General features: G+C 36.8%; 1 protein-coding gene across 6 annotated transcripts in view; it reads left to right on the top strand.

The window, feature by feature from the left end:
- The window catches only part of Rabex-5 (Rabaptin-5-associated exchange factor for Rab5), a 45,315-nt gene that overhangs the window by 15,794 nt on the left and 8,057 nt on the right, over positions 1-21,464 (top strand). For 5 of the 6 annotated variants that reach the window (XM_081770733.1, XM_081770731.1, XM_081770729.1 and 2 more), the window contains exons 4-10: positions 1,596-1,850; positions 3,516-3,645; positions 5,291-5,388; positions 6,981-7,237; positions 10,122-10,253; positions 16,176-16,286; positions 20,391-20,522. In XM_081770733.1, the coding sequence (XP_081626859.1) occupies positions 1,596-1,850; positions 3,516-3,645; positions 5,291-5,388; positions 6,981-7,237; positions 10,122-10,253; positions 16,176-16,286; positions 20,391-20,522 (1,115 nt within the window). The remainder of the gene's footprint in view (positions 1-1,595; positions 1,851-3,515; positions 3,646-5,290; positions 5,389-6,980; positions 7,238-10,121; positions 10,254-16,175; positions 16,287-20,390; positions 20,523-21,464) is intronic. The other variant, XM_081770734.1, reaches the window with a different exon arrangement.

Here is a 21,464-nt window from a genome sequence, read left to right as displayed (position 1 = left end):
AATATTGAATATGCATCCTATTAAATCAAGTAGCAACTGGCTTATAACGATTTGTATTCAGTGATGTAACTAAGAAGGACACACGGGGCTTGTGCCCCGGGCGCCGGATTGGAGGGGGAGGGTGCAAAACTAGGCAAGTATTTATTTTCACTGTAAGCAAGGAAAGAAGTTTTAGCAAACTAAAGATCATAAGAAATTACCTCAGAAACTTAACAGGAAAATAACGACACACCAACCTTAGGGTCATGTCCATAGTGCAGAAGTTAGCTTCAAAATTATCTTTTGAGGACATTGTAAAAACCTTTGCAGCCAAAAGAGCGCGCAAAGTTAAATTTTAGTTCCATCTTTTTGTGTTTTCATTTAACTTACATCGATTTAAGAGATTTGCAAAAAGTCTGAGTATAATACGCGAGACAACAGCTTGACTCTTTGTCATAATTAAATATTCTGTTCTAAAGCAAAAGACTGTTGATTCATTCTACACATATGCACATCCCGATATAATTCCAAAAGCATTGTGATTTGTTGTTATTCTGATAAGACTATAAGAATATGTCAAGCATGCTATTCTCAGATTATTTGGCAATCAAATACCAATTAGGCTGGTGTTTTATCTTGTACTAAAACTTAAATTATGTACTGCAATTTTGAAATCAAGCTTTACCACTTGAAGAAAAAATGGAATAGGAGATCACTGTGTAATGCCAATATCAAGTGTAGTCGGGTAGCGGTTTGGTTTGGTTGATCAGGAGTGTGTGTGTGTGGAGGGGGGGGGGGTCACTAAGGCGAGTTCTTGCTCCGGATGACAACTAGCCTAATTGTGTCACTGGTTATATTATTCGGTGCATTCAAGTTTACCTCGGAATATAGCGTAAAAAAATATACAGCCTTGAGAAAGGAAAAAAAAAGTATTTTCTATTCAGCCTTTCTTTGGATACCACGGGTGAGTATTACGAATTGAAGTTACATTTCGGACATGGTCTTCAGATGAAACACACAAACAAAAGCAAGATTTCAACTTTTGAAATGTTTTGATTATATTGTAATGATTTTGGTAGAGTCAATAATGAACCGAGATTTATCCCCTTCACCAATTTATTATGAAATTTGATAGATACAAAAACGTCTTTGATTACAAAGAGTACAATACTGTTTCCTCGTTAATGTCCAAGTAGAGGAGAATAGGTGTTTTGCACGGTGCCCCTTCTCTCAAGGCAGTCTCCAAGGCACCTGCCGGTTCGGTGAGTCTGGAATTATAGCCCCCTCAGCTTCGCGAGGCTTGGTTGTAGAAAGGACCCCTAGTCCAGTGCGATCTCAGGGCGGTGTAGGTGATTCAATCAGTTGGACGACTGATGCTGGGTCCCTCGGTGGTCCTCCTTTTATTTGTCCTCTTCGGGTCCTTCCGTGGGGTCCGTCTTCTTTCGGTGTCTTTCGTGTCGGCTTGTTGTCTGTTAGGTTGTTTATAATCATTAGCACGTGTTTAGCTGACACGTGCGTCTGTTGTGATGTGGGGATCCTTGCAATATATTTTGTGACCTGGAAGAAACTGTCAAAGTCAATATCATTAGTCATTGTAATGTATGATATCTTTGCAGATTCATCGAGAGGAGAGTATTGGCGTCAGGTGCATCGTGGCAATCCTGAATTAGAAAAACTTCGTCAGGAAAGCGAAGAATTATTCAAAGAAGTTGGTTCTGACGTTGAAAAAGATGTGTCTAAGTTTCTGAGCACCTTTGTCACCAACATGATGAGGGATGCAGAGTCGAAAACAGTCGAAGAATTGTCTGACTCAACTCAAACCTTTTACCAACTTGTTTCCAAAAGAATGGAAGCGAGCACGATATATACAGGTAATGTTAATTAAGCTTTCATTTTCTTTTCTTCTTATAAACTAACATACTTCTCAAGGTTATCGTAAGTCATTTCCTAAAATATTTGTTTCCAATATTGCAGAGTCAGACGATAATATTGGATTGTGTATGTGAAATGTCGGTTTGTGGAAACTGGAAGGTTAAGCACTGCTGAGTGAATGCACGTACAACTAATTAAATTGAGCAGATTAGAGATAAAGCTAGCAAAGCGTATTATCTAATGTCTTATAAATATTATTGTTGTTCTTCATTTAATGTAGTTTTGTAATTTTTAGTTAGAACAATAGCTTAATTCAGCTTCTATACGGTAGCTAAACTCAACTTCTATATACGATACTTCAACTCAATTTCTACACAGATCAGCCAGAACATTATGATCACCTACCTACTATCTATATAAACCCGTCCAGGCGATAGCAGCGTCACCTGACGAGGAATGCCTGCTAGTCAGACACACGTACGGTGCATGTAGTATCAGTGAGCGTGCTGACCGTGTGTAGAATGGGGAATGTGCGCGATCTGTCCGAATTAGACAGAGGGAAAATTGTAATGGCCCTGTGGCACGGCATGACATTTCGGAAACTGCACGACTTGTCGGGTGTTCGAGGAGTGCTGTGGTGAGGTATGTGCGAGATGTCTTCAACAAGTGGCGAAACCAAGGTGAAACGACGTCCAGACGTCGAGTGGTTGGGCGGCGACACCCCCTCATTACAGATGTCGGACGTCGTAGGCTGGACTGATTGGTAAAACAGGACAGGCGGCGAACTGTGGCGAAACTAATGCTGGGCAGAGTATAAGTGTGTCTGAACACACAGTGCACCGAACACTCCTAATGATGGGCCTCCGCAGACGACGACCCATCCATATGCCAATGTTAACACGACGACATTGGCAACTACGATTGAATTGGGCACGTAACCATCGCCACTGTACCTTGGCGCAGTGGCAGAGCGTTGCATGCTCTTATGAATCCCGATACCTTCTTCATCGTGTCAATGGGAGGGTGCGAATTCGTTGTCTCCCAGGGAACAGTTCCTTGACACCTGTACTACGGGACAGAGACAAGCTGGCGGCGGCTCAATTATGCTCTGGGGAAAGTACACATGGGCATCCATGGGTCCAGTGGAGCTCGTACAAGGCACCATGATGACTGAGGCATATCGTACACTGGTTGCAGACCACGTACACCCCTTCATGACGACCAGGTTTCCCCAGGGCAGTGGCATTTTTCAACAAGATAATGCACCATGTCATAAGGCCAGGAGTGTGACACAGTGGTTCGAGGACCACAGTGGCGAGTTCCAGTTGATGCTCTGGCCTCCAAACTCGCCGGATCTGAACCCAATCGAACACCTCTGGGATGTGATTGAACGTGCCATAAGAGCACATCGCCCTCCTCCCCGGAATTTACAGAAATTAGTTAATCTGTGTGTGCAGATGTGGTGCCAACTCCCTCCAGCGACCTCCAAGACCTCATTGCTTCCATGCCAAGACGCGTCGCCGCTGTTTTCCGTGCCAAAGGTGGACATACCGACTATTAGGTAGGTGGTAATATTGTTTTGGCTGATCAGTGTTGTGTATGTATCATAGCTTAACTCAACTTCTATATACGATAGCTGAACTTAACTTCTGTGTTCATTTTAGAAGTGAATCAAGATCAGAAGGAGCAGCTATTGGACTACGTTGAGAAGTATGCTATGATTTGTTTGTATCGGATATTTTTTTGTCCGCCTTCGACAATGGATGAAGAAAAGGATCTGACAATTCAAAATAGGTGAGTGAAATTGCTGTTATTTGCTTTCTTAAGAGCTGCTATCGAGATTGTTTAATAATAGTTGTAGGTATCAGTTCTGTTTGTTTGTTTGATAAGCGGTACGTGTAGTCTTCCTACGCGGTCAGCGAGGGATTAGTTCCAGTAACCATCGTAAATTCAATTGTTGGTGTTCTTTTGAAATATTTGCCAACCACCATATCCCATACAAATTCGTTTCGAGGTATTTAATTGCTCTCCTCTGGCTAGCCTCCAGATCCTGGTAAGCATTTTTTTTAAAACATTTATAGTCACCTTTACCCTTGCTTTTCCATATTAAAGTCTGGAAACAAAATATTCAGGTTTTTTACTGACCTTGAAAGTCAGGAAAATTTGCTTTATTTGATTGAAGAGTCAGGGAATTTTTTTCCAGCTGCCAACAAAAAATATTAAGAACATCTCAAAGAATCACGACAAATTCAGAAAGATAGTGATAAGTAAAGACGCTCAGAAGAGATAATTATTAGAAATAAAGAAGCCTGAGGAGCGCCAAAAGGTTGTTTAAACTTCGAGCTTTAAAAGAACAACAAATTACTTTACAAATTCAAATACTACAGAAAAAAAAAGTTGGGTCTGGTGGTTGTAGATAATTAAAATGATGGTCCGAATTATGATATTTACGAGATAAAGAAAAAAAAGACTTGTTTTTTCTGCTTGGATCGAAAAAAAATTTCCTCTTCTTCATGTTTACTAACCGTACCTCCACAAAGCTTTGGAAATATATAGCCTAGAACACGTAGTACTTTTTTTGAGGTAACTTCGATGCAGCTACCTGAACATAGGACTTCATTTGTTTTTTTTTTTTCTTTGTTGTTGTTATTGGGAAAATTCCTCTAATTTATGATTTGTAACACATGCGTGTAGATTCATTGCAAAGCCTGAATAATGTAGAGCTCTGAATTTAAGGTATTTAGGGGTATTGCAATTAGATATGAATCGAAAAGTTGATTAGGGTAACAGCCTCAGCTTCCTAAATGAAAGTCGACAATTAAAAAAAAAAAAAAAAAAAAAAAAAGTGATTTTAACGAAGTTAAATTTTAATTAACCAATCAACCAAACTGTTGTTTCTCACAAGTAATTGTAGCCTTTTAACTGAAAGGGCTCCATGTATGATCTATTGTATGTATCACTTACAAGTAAACCATTTCCGTGAGTACAGTAAGTAATAAAATGTTTGTAAATGAAAATGAATGGAAAATGAAATATTATGCCCTTTCGGCTATGATGATTAAAACAAATGAATAAAGATGAAAGAATTGGTGAAATGAGAAAGGGGGAGGAAATGGGAATACCCCCGAGAAAACCCACGGACACGTTGCTATCCACCACAAACTGACTTAGCCGGGTATCGAACCAGGGACCCCACGCACCCCTCTCTACCATGGAGCCACTATGCCGCTAGAGGTAAAGTGTTTGTATAGCATGCTTAAATTTAATTGGTTGAGCTGTTGTGTTCTGATAAGTATCGTTTATATTTTTTTTTTTAAATGTAAAAAAAAAAAATGTCGTTTCTGCTAATAATGATGTTAACTCAAAGAAGGCATAATAATTGAAGTAATATGTCTTTTAATGCTCGAAAACCTTTTTATATAATTATTATTATTTCCAGAATTCGGCAGCTGAATTGGGTAAATGCCAAGCATTTAGATTGCGAGATAAACGAAACGCAATCAGAAGTCCGTGAACTCGTTTATACTGCTATTAACGGTAAGTTTATTTAGTAACTATCGTATTATGCATTGGGATAGTGTAGTTTAAGCAAATATAATGTGATTCAAAACGTATAAATCTAAATATTATTTTTAATCAGACAAGCGTTGAAAGATAATTATTAAAATATGAGAAAATGGCAGGAACCAAGTGATTTACCTTACACCGCATTCTCTGTAGGTGCGATTTTTAATTAAAATTAATTTTACTGTGAATTTTTAGTAATTAAAATATTTAAAAAGTCTTTGAAGTAAATTTAACGCTAATATAAAGTAATTTTTCTGCTTTTCTCATTTTCTGGTTGTTAATGTCCCCAGTATTCATCTGTCAGGCGAGCTCCTTCCTGGCTAAGCGGTTAGCGCACGAGGCTTTGGCGTTCGGATTCCACATTAATCAGTAGGTCCCGTTTCATATAGCCTCGCTGCTGAAAGGGACGTTAAACTTAAAACCAACTCAACTCATCTGTCAAACATGAAGTAGAGTGGCTTTGAGTTCTACTTCTGTTAGCCATCTTACTGAGGTTTCGGACGGAAAAGCCTGAATATGCAGTTTTATTAAGTGAAGCTTTGTGAACATATTCCACGTACTCTATATGAATTACTTCATACAACAACATACAAAGAGTGAAAAAAAGTGAATTACTGGACCGGAACTCGAACCCGACTCTAATCTCCGACATACGGTGCCAATGCGTCTGCTTTCAGTCCGCTTCCCAGAACAGCCACACCCTCTCTCACTCCTGAAATTGGTCTTCTCCACTTGAACGGATGAAATTACAACCGTCGAAAGGTGTTCTTAATATATGGACACTGGATTGTCCAAGCACAACAGTTAGGTTGTGGTACAGGCTATGTGGTCTTGAGTGGAGAGCACCGATTTCAGGAATGAAAGAGTGTGTGGTTATTCTGGGAAGTGGGCTGAATGGCGCAGTAGTTAACGCATCAGCACAATATGCCGAAGATCCCAGGTTCGCGTCTTGGTCCACTCATTCACTTTTTGTGGTATTGTATTCGCACCCGGATCTGGTGTGTAATAAAAAAAAAAAAAGGCTTTCATTAATATATATACTGTATATAATGTTAGGTAAGACATACATTTAAAAAATAAATAAGTAAAAATATCTTTACATTATTGAGTAAGTATCTCTTCGACCTTTAATGCATTTAGTCCAGTGCTCGATTCGTAGTAGAAAACGCGTTATGCACTTAACATATCGTCGTACCAATCTCGACCTAGTAAGTCAATAAAACGAATAACCGTCAGAAGAGATAAGCTTTTCCTATGTGGTATATAATGGTCGAAAAGAATTGCAGTTCTGGAAACGAAAATATTGCTGTCTTATGTGCCCCTTCCCTTTCACCCACAAACCCACTCGTTACTGAACACTAAGACAATTAATAATTTTAAAAAAATCAAATTTTGCCAACTCTACTCGTGTTACAAATCTTCCCGACTGTGACTGTACAATTCTGTTTAGCAGTAAGTTTAATAAGTGATTGTTCTAGACTTCTATGTTATAATGTACGTACACATTAATTTCTTAAGAAGTGCGTTCATTTTTAATTTTTTCTTTCCTTGATCGTTACCAGATATCTTAGGAATGGATTCAGCAAAAGCTCCCCAGGAGAAATTGAATTGCGTCGTCCGTTGCTGTAAAAATATCTTCCAGTTACTCCAGCAATCCCAGGGAGGTCCCGCATCTGCAGATGAGTTCTTGCCTGCTCTAATCTTTATCGTCCTCAAGGCAAATCCTGCGCGACTGAAGAGCAATATTCATTACATTACACGCTTCTGCAACGGGAGTCGCCTACTTACCGGAGAGGGTGGTTATTATTTCACCAATTTGGTAAGTATGTTCAGTTTAATTATTCAAATGAACGATGTGATGCATATTACGGTAACTAGTTGTGTAAGATCAGTTACCTTATTTCCAAAGATTTAAGAAAGATTTTTTTTTTTTTTTTTTTTTTTTTTTCGTATAGCACCATCGACCAACCTTTTTTAGCGTTGAGGGCTACTTTTCATTTCAGAAATCACTGGTGGTCTACTTATCTTAATATGAAGTTGTGTTTATTAATCTATTAGCATGCTTCCCCTGGAGCCCTCCGAAAGCAAACTGACTTTGCTGATCTTATTCTTGTTTGTAGACAAAAATATTTTTGAATATCTACGGTAAATGTATTAATGAAAGAAGGAAAAAGACTTTTTAAACTTGTTTTTACCTGCGAAATCTTCTATAGATGCGAATTCAATAACATACAAAGTGTGAAAAAAATGATCGACTAGACCAGCACTCGAACTCGGGATCTCCGCCATACCGTGCCGATGCGTTATCCAGTATGTCACCCAAAAAGTGGTGAGCACCGACTACAGGAGTGAGAGGGTGTTTGGCTGTTCTAGAAAGCGGATTGGATGGCATACTGGTTAACGCATTGGCACGGTATGCCGGAGAAACCCGAGTTCGAATTCCGGTCCAGTCAATCACTTTTCATTCTTTGTATATTGTCTGCGGTAACTGTTTTCATAGTTATTCCTCTTCCCATTTACTATTATAGTGATAAGTCTCTGGATTTTTCTCCACGGCTCTTGGAAGATTGATTGTGACTAACTACTAAACTTGTCGGAATTCACACCCAAAGACGGTAACATTTGTACACTAGAGAAGTGACACAACTAATCTAGACACGTTATTTTCCGTCAGCATTTAGTGGCAGCGAGTCCAGTCTTACGATCACGAAGTTTCAAACCGAAAGCTATTTTAGATTGCCCCAAAGGATTTGCGAGTAAGCTACATCGTATTTGGCGGGTAACTGCCAGTTAGTCCGCTACCCGATGGCAGAACTATCTTTGTCTTTCTGCGATGAGCTTTTGTAAGTCAAGAATTTTCTGCAGGAATTCCGAATTCAAAATGATACTATCATGTTTTATTACAGCGTTATGTGAAGCATGGCAAACAGTTTTCAGCGGTTTCTCTAGTTCGAGTTACAACCTGTGAAGTCACATTTTTTGAAAGAGTTTTGCTAAAAGAGGTTGTGCTGTGAAGAAAAACAAAATCTGCACAGGCGCGGCAAATTTTCTGAGATCACATCGCAGATCGCGGCATGTTCTGCTATGGGGGTCCGCTAGAGGTTAGTTGTAAACAGAGTCGTTAGAGGAAATTGTGAAACAATAATAATGATTGATACAGACCACCGCCTTCTACTTCTCACGACTAGTAATCTGCGGTCCATGCGTTGGCCACTCGTGCCGTATACAGTTTCGATGTGAGCTTACATAAACATCATTGGCAAAGGGTAAAAAATAATGCTGCTTAACAACCTACATTTTGAAAGATTGTTTTTGGACGAACCTAAAGGATATTTATAAGAAACCATGAAACCAATTATTGTTCGTTAGTTCGTGGTTTTTTTTTTTTTTTTTTTTTTTTTTTTTAACTGTGTGTGAGAAGTCAAAGTAAGTCATCAAGATATTATTCATGAAAGCTTATGTAAAACAAAATAATTGAATTAAAAAAAAGTCCAACGGTGCATCACCAAAAATGATCACACTTAGTCAAAGCCAATAAGTTATTTCGCGTTGTCTTATAAATACGTTTTAGGGGTCGTCTAATGGCAGAATTCTTCCAAAATGTAGGTTGTTAGACAGCATAGTTGTTCACCAGTTGTCACTGATAGTCATGTAAGCCTGCATCGAAACTGTATGAAAAAAAATACTTTCTAGGATATTTGGAGGTAAGGTAACTGATATTTTAGAATGGTCTCTTTCTTTTGAAAATATTTATTTTTGGCATATACACTTAAATGTGCCATGTATCAGGTTTCCACACAGGTTTTTCGCAATAAAGATGTTGCATAAACTTGAGGGTAAAAAAGGACAAGATTCTACTCATGTTCATGGCCCTACCCAAGTTGGGAGTATCATATTACCGCCAGGGATTTAGCTTTGGTATAATAATAGTAATCTTTGTTTTTAATCTGACCTGATCATGAGTGTCATATAGACACTTCTCAAATTAGTTTCGTTGATTCTTATGGCAAAACGTTAGGGGAATTCTTAAATAGTATTTATGCTATAAATCTATCTTTCTTACTCGTACAATATGCTTACACTTTATTGTATGATATAGTATATATATATATATACTAGCAGTATACCCGTTCTTCGTACGGGGAGAATACGTTTCATTGTGGACATGAAGGGCTGAATTTGAATTTAAACGGCATCAGAAGTGTCACTGTTCGTCTTAGCGACCCCGAAAACTATGAATTCGGTATTAATATCGGTCATTTTTATATATCCCCCTTCCCTCAAGTTGCAGGGCTGAATTTGGATTTAAACGGTAGCGGAAGTCGGCGTCGAATATCTCCCCCCTCCTCCTCCTCAAAATTGAACCGTCAAAGTGAAATAATAAAAACCACCCCGGGCCTGAACTTCATGTATGTTGAAAATTTGATCGAGATCGGTCTGGTGATTGAAGAGTTATTAAGTCACAAAGACTTTCACTGTGAAAGAACAAAATGTGCCTATTTGGCTTCCGATAAAGGAAAGATAAAGTATACTAAAGATAAAATTAGTTCTTGTCATTATCAGCCATATTTAGAATTCGGTTGTTTTCTTCTCTGCTGCTTTATACATTACAATGGTAAGATGTTCGGTCAAACAATCTTATTAATATTCGATTTTTATGTAGTAAAGATTGGAAGTGTTATGTATTTCATTTTTTTTTTCAGTGTTGTGCGGTATCATTTATCGAGAATCTGACAGCAGAATCATTAAATATGCCCATCGACGAATTCGAGCAGTACATGACAGGAAAAGTAGTTCCTCCGAGTACCTGGGAGTCAGCTCTCTTGATGTGTGAGGTGAGTCGAATCTTTTTAGTTTGTATATTGATATAAATTTCAGTGGTAATTAGGAAATCTTACACAAGTTTCAGATAATGCCACGGTCTTTTTTCTTTGTTTCTCTATTTCTTTTTATCTTTTTGGATCAAAAGACTCAATATATTTCAGGCAAAAATTTTCATGTAGGCCTTATATCTGGGAAACTATACATAGCGTAGCGAAACCCAAATTATCACTTAACTCAGTATGATGTGGTTATTGCGTAAAAAAAATACGAAAACTCGATTAGAGGCCGTTCAAAACTTGCGGGGCTCCTGATTAAAAAATGCATCAAAAGATCCAATATATTTCAATAAAAATTTTTCTTGTACGCTTTATATCTAAAGAACTGCATATAGTGTAGCCAAACCCAAACTATCACTTAACTCAGTATAGTGTCCTTATTCCATATATTTATATATATATATATATATATATATATATATATATATATATATATATATATATATATAAACGAAAACTCGATTTAGGAGCCGTTCAAAAATTTTGAGGCACCTGATCCAAAAACTAATTATTTGCCAAGATCTGCATTTTTTGGATCATTCCTAAAATTCTTGTTTCTATCTTTGTCTTTTTCTTTTAAATAATAATTTTCCTGAAAATCGCGTTAACGTTGGAAAGATAACACCATTAAATTGAAGGGGAAAAAATACATAGATAACTTCGAAGATTCCATGTTTTAATAGTTCTTTTAATGTACCCTATAAGGAGAAAGTTATTTTTACATCGTACACAGTTAATTTTGATTCACCTAAAACTTTCGTATCAATAGCTTAAAAGAGCTTATAGAGATTTTGAGATAGAGTCCTTCGTGTGTTCAGTTGATGAGTCCTGAGACCTTGAAATACGAATGTTAAATGAGCATGCAGGATTGATGGCAAAATAGTTTTAAAAGAAATAAAGGACAAGAATGTAAAGTATCCATATCAATTAAACTTACATGATGAAAAGTGTGGAAAGGAAAAATCTCTCTCTTTTTCTGTCTTTCTTTTTTTTAAAAAATCATTTTTATTAAGAACTGTAGAAAGCTTTACGAAGTTTCTAATATCTTGCATAAATGCTGCTATACCAAGTGGAATATCGTGTAAAAAATGTATCTATAAACAAATGTATACTATAAACAAATCATCATCATAGGTATTCTGCCATTATTGGCAGGTCACTTGCTGCAACTGAGAACCTTTAATGCTCCGCAGTCTTCGCTAACCTCTTCGTCTTCACGTAAGATTTCTCCTTTTTGATATTGTCCATTAATTGTAATCTCCTTCACCCTCTTCCTCTCTTTCGTGTCACCATACCCTCTAACACGTCCCTCATGATACAGCTCCTTCTTACCCAATGTCGCAATCAGTTTCTCTTTTTCTTCTTAAAATATCTAAAATTGTTCTCCCCCACCCTCTCATTCGTTTTCCACTAGACCCAGCTGATTATCTAAGTTCTTCTCCATACCCACATTTCGAAAGCTTCCAGCCGTTTTTCATCATGTTTGCCTAATGTCCATGTTTCTGACCCATATGCACAATACTCCACACGAAACACTTTATGAGTTTTTCTCAACTCTTGATTCAAGGTTCCACAAAATAGTTTTCTTTCTTCTAAAGGGCTCTTTCGCCATTCCTATCCTTGCTTTTATTTCATGTTCACACAGGAAAATATAAACAAATATCCATGTTTAAATCACAAAACGCATAAATTTGTTGTTGGTATGTATACATTTAAATCCAATATTTTCTTCAGTTCGGAAGCTTAGGCTGGTTTCTTGCAAGCTAAGAAATAAAGAAAGGGACTGAGGTTTTCTGAAAGTAAGTAGTAGAGAAGAAGGTAATTATGATATAATAAACCTGAAAAATGAAAATAAATATATTCAAAAAGCTATGTAGATTCCTCGTTGAGTTTAAAAGTATGTATATGACCAATAACAAATGTTAATTTTGTTTCTATAAATTATGAATATAAAGGAAGACGTTCACTAACTAGATAACCTTTTGCTCTTGCGTAGGTTTAACAAAAGTAGTTATCTGTGTTGCTTACTAAAGCATTGTCCTAAGAAGTAAAGAATATTTTTATCGTGTATTAAGGAGGAAGCAATTATAGACTCCTATTATGAAGTAACTTTTAATGGTACAGCAATATGGCATACAATAACTTTTAACCCTTTCCGGATCCTGGCTTTTTGGGCTATTTTTTAGACTTTCAGTCAAGCAGCTACTGTATCGTCACTATTTATCCTAGGATCATGGTTCATACCTCATTCTCTTCAGAATAGAGCTGGCTTTCGAATGGTACCACTGGCATGCTCATACCATATACCAGAAGCGGGAAAAAAATGTTAAAGTGAAAATTTCGGAGGGAAAATTTTTTTCTCGAACTTTGGGCCCCCGTGGACCCCCCTGTGTGATCGTAGCCATAAAAAAAAATCTGATAAATAGTACTTGGTATACTGAATGTGTGTGCCAAATTTCAAGTTTCTATCTTGAATAGTAAGGGCGGAAGAATTTTTATCAAAAATTCCCACAATGCCCCAAAGTACCATAAAACACTATGATCTCAGGGGAAAAAATTCCTGAGACATCCCTAATTACCCTAGGACTATAATCCGCCAATCATTCTCTTCAGAATAGAACTGTCTTTCAGGCGGTACCATTCACATGTCTCCATCATGTATCTAAGGCGGGAAATTCCTAAAAAAAAGGGATTTTTTGGGGCAAATTTTCCCTTTTTTCAACTTTTGCCCCTCTGGACCCCCCTGTTTTTATGCAGAAATCGGAAAAAGACTTCTGGTAAATACTAGTCGGTGGACTGAATGTTTGTGCAAAATTTCAATCTTCTACGTGAAAAAATAGGCCCGCCAGAAAAAATTTCCCTACCATGCCCCACTTTTACCCTATACAGAAGTATATTTGGATAAAAATTCACTGAGACGGCCCTAATTACCCTAGAATAATAATTCGACCGTCGTTCTCTTCAGAATGGAACTGCCTTTCAGACGGTATGACTCACGTGGTCCTATCATGTATGTAAGGCGGGAAAATGACGAAAAACGGGATTTTTGGGTTAAAAAATTCCTATTTTTACCCCTTTGCCCCTTTAGTTCCCCCTGTTTTAGCACTGACATCGGTACAAAAAATCTGGTAAATACTACTCCGTGGACTGAATGTTTGTGCAAAATTTCAATCTTCTACGTTCAAAAATAAGCCCGCCAAAAAATATATACACCGACAATGCCCCATATTACCCTATATATAAGTATATTTTTTAAAAATTCCCTGAGACATCCCTAATTACCCTAGGATAATAATTCGACCGTCGTTCTCTTCAGAATGGAACTGCCTTTCAGACGGTATGACTCACGTGGTCCTATCATGTATGCAAGGCGGGAAAATGAAAAACGGGATTTTTGGGGTAAAAAAATCCCTATTTTTACGCCTTTGCCCCTCTGGTTCCTCCCGGTTTTAGCACTGACATCGGAACAAAAAATCTGGTACATACTACTCCGTGGACTGAATGTTTGTGCAAAATTTTAATCTTCTACGTAGAAAAATAAGCCCGCCAAAAAATATTGAACATACGCTTAGAAAATGAGAAAGGAAATTTTTGACTTATGACGTCATCACCTCCTATGTCTGGACGCAGGACGGTCTGAAACCATACGTAATGTCTTCTGCAAGGCCTCTGGACTTGGAAAAAAAAAAAAAAAAAAAAACGGACGAAAAAGCTCAAATAGAAGAGAAATAACACAATGTACCATGAAAAGTGCATATGGTACAAATTGTAACATAGGATCCCGAAGGGGTTAAAGCTTATTTATGCAATGCATAGTGTACATGTTTTGTGTAGTAAGAAATCTTACCTTTGAAGCATGACTACTTAATTTGTAGTATCAAGACTTACCACCTTCATTCGAGCCACTTGTTTCTTAATTATCGGAACACTTTTGGGCATCGCTAGTTCTTTCCTACAGAGGAATATAGAAAAGAAAAATGAAATGTGTAGCACAGATGAAGGTAGCAGAGCCAGGTATCGTAACTAAGCTGTTACCCTAAATGGCATTCTGGAATTTCAGTAACCTTACTCAAGCTTGCAGGGCTAAGTCTGTAGGCTTGCACAAGCTTGCATTTACACGGCTGCAGACCTAACCAAGGCTATAGCAAACTTGTTAGTTCCTCAATTGCAGGTTTCACTCTTACATTTGGTCTAAGCGTATAAAGGTTTATACGTCAAAGCTATCTGAACTTGAAGCAGGACTTAAAATTTACACTAGTCATAACCATACACAAAAAAAAATCTCTTACGGATAAGTCTATCAAGGAAATTAATTGCAAGCTTAGACTTACCATAGATTTACACTAGGCATAGCCATACACAGAGAGAATCTTTAAGGTTAAGTCTATCAAGGGAAATTAAGGGCAAGCTTAGACTTACCATAGATTTACACTAGGCATAGCCATACACAGAGAGAATCTTTAAGGCTAAGTCTATCAAGGGAAATTAAGGGCAAGCTTAGACTTACCATAAATTTACACTACTCATAACCATACACAGAGAGAATCTTTAAGGCTAAGGGAAATTAAGGGCAAGCTTAGACTTACCATAGATTTACACTAAGCATAGCCATACACAGAGAGAATCTTTAAGGCTAAGTCTATCAAGGGAAATTAAGGTCAAGCTTAGACTTACCATAGATTTACACTAGGCATAGCCATACACAGAGAGAATCTTTAAGGCTAAGTCTATCAAGGGAAATTAAGGGCAAGCTTAGACTTACCATAGATTTACACTAGGCATAGCCATACACAGAGAGAATCTTTAAGGCTAAGTCTATCAAGGGAAATTAAGGTCAAGCTTAGACTTACCATAGATTTACACTAAGCATAGCCATACACAGAGAGAATCTTTAAGGCTAAGTCTATCAAGGGAAATTAAGGGCAAACTTGCACTTACCATAGACATGTTTGCTTACTGGGTACATTCAGACAAGGAATACTTCAAAGGTAGATTTCTTTGAAAGAGTGGAAAGTTCCAAATTTGCGCCTCCAAAGGCGATTATTTGTCAAAATATCCGTTGATCAATAAAAATTGCTTTGTATGCTGTTTTGGCCTACCAGGACGGCAGATCTAACACCTTGCTACTTAATTAAAATAATTTATCTGTTCGTGATAGGTTAAATGATGCAGTTGTATGTGGAAGTTTGAACATTTAATCATGCAAATGCATTAGAAGGTACAGAAGAGATGACCTTTGGTTCATAGAACGTAACGAACCCGTTCTTTAGTACAAAATATGTAGAAGTATTGTCTTGGAAGAAAGCAACTTGAAGGAAAATCAAGAAAGACAGTGCTGAAAAGAAATTCTAAAGGATTAATTAAGAGCAATTGAGCATTACATTCCAGGATTGAGATTTGTGAGAATCAATAATTAAGAATTGTCAAGCCAACTGTAATTGATCAGGGTTCAAAATTATGGATCATTAAAATCGGTTATTGTTTTTATAGGAAAACTCATAAAAATAAAAAAGTTTATTGCTAATATTATGATTTTTTAATATTAATTGCTAATATTGTGATTTATTTGTACATTTTGAAGCAAAATGTTAGCTTTTAGTTAAAGATCTAATTTGACATAGTAGTACTGTTGCCGAAGGAGATGGTGCTAGACAAGGGCGCCCATGTTGTGATTTCCAAGGGGGGGGGGGCAAGTATAAGCGACATTTCAAATATAGTTTCAAATTTTGATGTAACTATTCCAAAAATTCTATTGGGTTTTCGATATTCCGAAGTACAATTTCCTCTAAGGGGGGCAAGCGTCCCACCTTGCCTCCCCTGATGGGCGCCCTTGGTGCTAGATAGTGTTTGACTTGTTCTAATCTGCATTTATTTCAGGGTATGCATCTGATGTACGAACATTTACAAACCCTTGATGATTTACGTCATCGAAATGGAAAACTAATTGAGGATGCTGCCTTGTTAAAAGGGGAAATGCAGAAATTCAAGGTTCATGATCTTTATTACCCTTGAAACTAACATATTGTATAATTTGAAATGGATTATTATAAAATCACTTTTGTATGTAGTGTGTATACGCAGTTGTTGCACGGTTATCACGAAAATTTTGTGCATGGCCTGTGCATGTAACTACACATTATGAGTTGCTTTATTTAAATATGATTGGCTACTTAAATATAAGCAAGCAGGCGTATTGTCTGTTCACTGTTATGAAATATAAATTAGGAAACATGAAACAGTGACACAAATGTCGTCTTCGGATCAGAATTAACTCTTGTGAGGTGAAGATTGGAAAACGAATGTGCTTAAAATAAAGAAATAAATAAAAATTAACACATCATTTTACTTTCAAATGCTGATGAGATCGCAAAGTAATGATTCTTGAGTTACCAATATGGTTTGCTTACAAGTTTTGTTATTTCCGATCATATATGGTTCGGTAGGTCCCATTCATATGGTTCGCCCATCATGAGAGTCAATAGTCGTAATAATCTGGGAGTTACTTTTGACACAAAACTAACTTTCACAGAACATATAGACTAAGCAATCGATGCGCATACTAGGACTTCTGTACAGGTTAACAGATAGATGGAACCTCTCTTCCTTAGCTACGTTCAACAAGTCACTGATTTTTCCTAAAATGGAGTATTGTTCACCTGTCTGGACAATGCCAGCTCATACAAACTTATCTCGGCTAAATATAGTTCTAAACTTTTTCTTAGCAATAGTACGTTTTAGAGTACCTCGCGCACGTGCAATGACAAAACACAGACTGTTGGAAACACTAAATATTCAACTACCTGACACTTGCCATAAAATCAGTGACCTCAGATATCTGTATAAACTCACACATGGTCAACTCAGATCCGAAACGCAACTTTCAGAATTATATTTCCGAATTCCATTCAAACAAACATGTAACACACGTTTTTTCCATATAGTACGACCTAGACTTTCAATAGTTCAGCGTTCTCTGTTCTACAGGCTTCCTAAATTATACAACGAATTATCACATACACCTGTAGATTTATTTAATTCTGAAAGTGCATATAGCTCTGCACTTCGATGCCATTTTAGTTAATAAACTGTAGTTAGCTATTGTCAACCTTCTTGTTATTACGTAGATATTATTATTATTATTATTATTATTATTATTATTATTATTATTATTATTATTATTATTATTATTATTATTATTATTATTATTATAATATTATGTTATCATCTTATGGATTTCTTAGGTATTTCAGTTTAAACTGTCGTTAAGCTGTATCTGGAATTATGTTCGTAAATAAAATAAATAAATATAATCATGTAGGTAGTTACAGAAAGAGACTTTAAGCTTTGTATAACAATTAAGAAAAGCAAATATTTCTTTTACTCTCTCTCACACACACACGTTTTGATCTCGACCTAGCGATAACTTGGCAATGATTTTATATTGGTACAGACACTGTTAAGAAATATTACATTCAAGTTTCAAATATGTGTAGTAGGTAGAAAATTGCTCGTGAATAAAATTGACAGCAAAAAGAAAGAAAATAATAATAGTAATCCAAAAGAAAAGTTAACAATATGTACAGTTGATAAACTTGCAGAAATATTTGTTTTCAGTCAATTTTGTGTGAGGTTTTATTTGGAGAAACACATGAAAATTAATCATACATATATAACATTGACATAAGAAAAGAAATTAAAATCTTCAGCTCAAGAGCAGTTCCTTGGTTGATCATCATTTTCCTCAGCTATACATACCTGTCGAAATACCTAAATTATACTATAATGCATGTTCGAAAAAAAAAATTATTTGTAATATATATATATTGATGCATCATCTTTTTATACAAATGCTGATTTCTCGATGAAACGGCTGTACATCATACAAAGTATTTTATACAGCCCCTCACATTAAATTTGATTTGAATGTTACGAGCATTGAACAGTCGTTTACTATGATCGTGTATTGGTTCATTGACATTATTTTTTAATTTGTTTTATTTTATTTTAGTCACGATATTAATAGAGCCTTTCTATTTCAACTGTGCCCCTTCTGGTGCTGCTGTCGATGTGTGTTTTCCCGTAGCTCCCTCGAAAGAGGAGGGATAAGTTGCTGTGGCCGAAATTTTTTCAATAGTTAGATCCTGACAGGGTCGCCACATTGAATTATTTTACGGGCTTCCCTGTGCACTGTCTTATTATCCATTCTAAGTAGCCTAAGATTTTCAGTCGTCAAGACCAAACGACTGAATGACAAATTGGCCGAAGTCATTCACTTTCTTCCCCAAAGCAAAAGGAAGATTTCCGCTGTAAGAGAGTGGCGGGGGTGGGGGTGAAGTATGTATCACATATTTTCCGAGGGCACACTTGAAATAAATAGGCCCTAACAAGATTGTAATTTAGAGTGGAAGTGACTTTATGTCAGTGCAATTGGTTTTTACTCTGTTTATGTAATAACGCTGTATCTCATTAACTGCTTGTTAAACACGTTCTCGAACAAACTCAGCAGGTAACTCAAAACAGTTTTCGAATAACAATTTGTGATTTCCCGAGTGATAGTTTTGTTAAATGACACTCATAGTTACTTTATAGTGTAGAGTGAAATTGTACGAAATTCTGATTTTGCATTGCTTTGGGCATGGAGTGTTCGCTTTCTAACATTCAAACTTGCTTATTCACTGGTGGTAGCAATTTTCGAATGGATAAATTGGTCTAATTACATCTTCCCGTAAATTAATATGATTTTCTGCAAAGCAGAAAGTACCAAATTCTCCGCTTTTAAGGAAATCATATTAATTTAGTACTAAACTCTATAACTAGTACGAATATACCGAAAATATTTATTGCATGAAACTATATTTCTTTGTCAATTGAAAAGCAGAAATATACATTATTTAAAGTTTGAAATAATGCATAACTTTAGTTACGTAATGCGTAGTTTTTTTCGAAGTGGTTGCTTTTTTCTTTTCTTTCTGTGCTTAACTTTAGTTTCGTGTTTTAATGTATATTTTGACCTATTAAGCTATTTTATTTATTTAGAAAGAAACACTAACAGTAATAATATATTAATCTTAAGATGGAATTCTGAGCTCATCCTATGAACCTATTTTATGTAGCATTTTGGAATATATCCTCATATTAGGTTAAAAAATGAATACCAGTTAATTTTACATGCAACTGGTAAAATCGTTTTGAAAAGTGTACAGTCACGTTCACAAATAAACACAAAACTGCTCTTCTATCCTGCGGACTAAAATTTTGATTGGTTGAAGGTTATCATCTCATTTCAGCACCAAGCCTATATGAGGCTTGGACCTGCAATTTAAGGTGAAGCCTGATGGGCCATAACTTGTTAAAATTACAAGGCTCTCCAACCAGGAGACGAACGCGGAATCCCGTACATCAAAGGCGCGCGTAGGCAGACAAGCGGGTAGGCGTGTGTGAACTGAAATGGTTGATGAATTTAAACTTCCAGTAGTTCGGCGGTAGAGTGGTTACTCCTGATGTGAAGGATCTCTGATTTGATTCAGACTATGTGAGTTTCTAGTAGACAGCATCGTGCCCATAGGTTTTCTCGGGAATTCCTTCAATTCTTTCATACTCATTCACCTTTCATTACTTATCCATTTCCTTTATCCTAAGCGTCATACCCGTGTGACGTTAAGGTACAGATTTCATTTCATTTTCGTGTTAAGTTACGATTATTGGGACGATTTTAATACAGGATAGAAAAGCGGATCTGTTGTTTTGTTTATTCAAATTTCAGCTGATCAATGCTTTATATTTTACACCAAGTCAGATTATCGTTAATTTGCACAGGACCACGGAAATCAATTTGTTCTTAAGAAGTTATTAATAAGAGAGAGATTTTTAATACATAGCCACTTCCAAATATGACTCATATGGCCTTACTTAATATACACTTTATTCAGATGTAACTTAACTATGTTTATTAAATAGAATGAAAAGTATTTTTTAGCCTTTCCATTAGAATATTTCTGTGTTCCAGTAATTGGCTACAGTGGTTGTTGATTTAATTAGGTAGAAATTAACTACAAATCGAAAAAAAAAACTTATTTTAATTTTATGTTATAGGAGGATATAGCAAATAAAGTGTCCGATGTGTTAGCCAAATATCCAATAACCATAAAACCTAGAAAAACGCCAACGGACATTGATGCAGAGGACCCAACCTGTGAAGCACTTCCGCCTCCAATTGTTCCACAGGTATGTTGTAGAAACTTTAAGAAAAGAGAACAATTCGTTTTTCTTTTTGAGTTTCGAGTAGCTAGCTCCACATGTTTAAGAACATAGCTGAAGGATGATACGGTATTGCGATTACCTCTAGTGTTTATTCTTCTTCAATTAATTTTCATGTTCCCAACCAACGATGGTCCAGCGATTCATGGTTTGAAAATGAAATATCTGTAGTAAGTGTTTATATATAATACCTTTTATGTACAGTAATACAGATGTTGTTTCCGATCTATGGTGACTATTTCAGCCTTCACTTACCTTAAGGGATGTCGCTACCATCGAGAGTGCTCTATTTGGTGACCCAGCATTTGGGCAAGTGCCCGACAACGAAGTTTCCACTGTAGGAGATTAGCACGCAATGTCGTCTTGTCAAGCCACAACCACTCCTCGTGACAGACTTTCCTTAGCCCTTCAACGGTGCGGGGTCTCGTGTGAGACAAAGCTCGTTTCAGGAGTCCGAATGCGCGAAAGTCCATCGGTGACGCATCAGGGGAGTTTACTGGAATGTCTGTGAATGGAATTGCATGAATTCCAATTTCTGCTACCATTTGTTGGAGGAAGAGGCGGGTTGAGCGAAATGTGTGACTTGACGCCCTGTCTTGATGCACCCACACGCGATTCTTTTCCCTTCCGTAGAGATGGGGAATGTCATTACGATAAACTGGTGTCAGGACGTTAGCCTGATATTCCGAGTTCACCTTCGTACTTTTGGCTACACGATATATGGTAATCTTGCCCTGGTACGAGTATCCAGCAATGATCATGAAACCTGTACCAAAACTTTCTTTACATTCAATGAACCATCTTGGAAAGTCCCTCGAACCTATCGAGCGATAAGAAATTGCTCGTGGCTTGTAACAGTCATCAGATAAACATATGCCTTGTCCAGTGTTACAACAAACTTCCACTTGT

The sequence above is a fragment of the Thermobia domestica genome, chromosome 9, assembly GCF_964235325.1.
Source record: "Thermobia domestica chromosome 9, izTheDome1.hap1.1, whole genome shotgun sequence".
NCBI classification, from domain to species: Eukaryota; Metazoa; Arthropoda; class Insecta; order Zygentoma; family Lepismatidae; genus Thermobia; species Thermobia domestica.
Note: the sequence above shows the minus strand (reverse complement) of the source record. Positions and strands in the feature narration are given on the sequence as shown.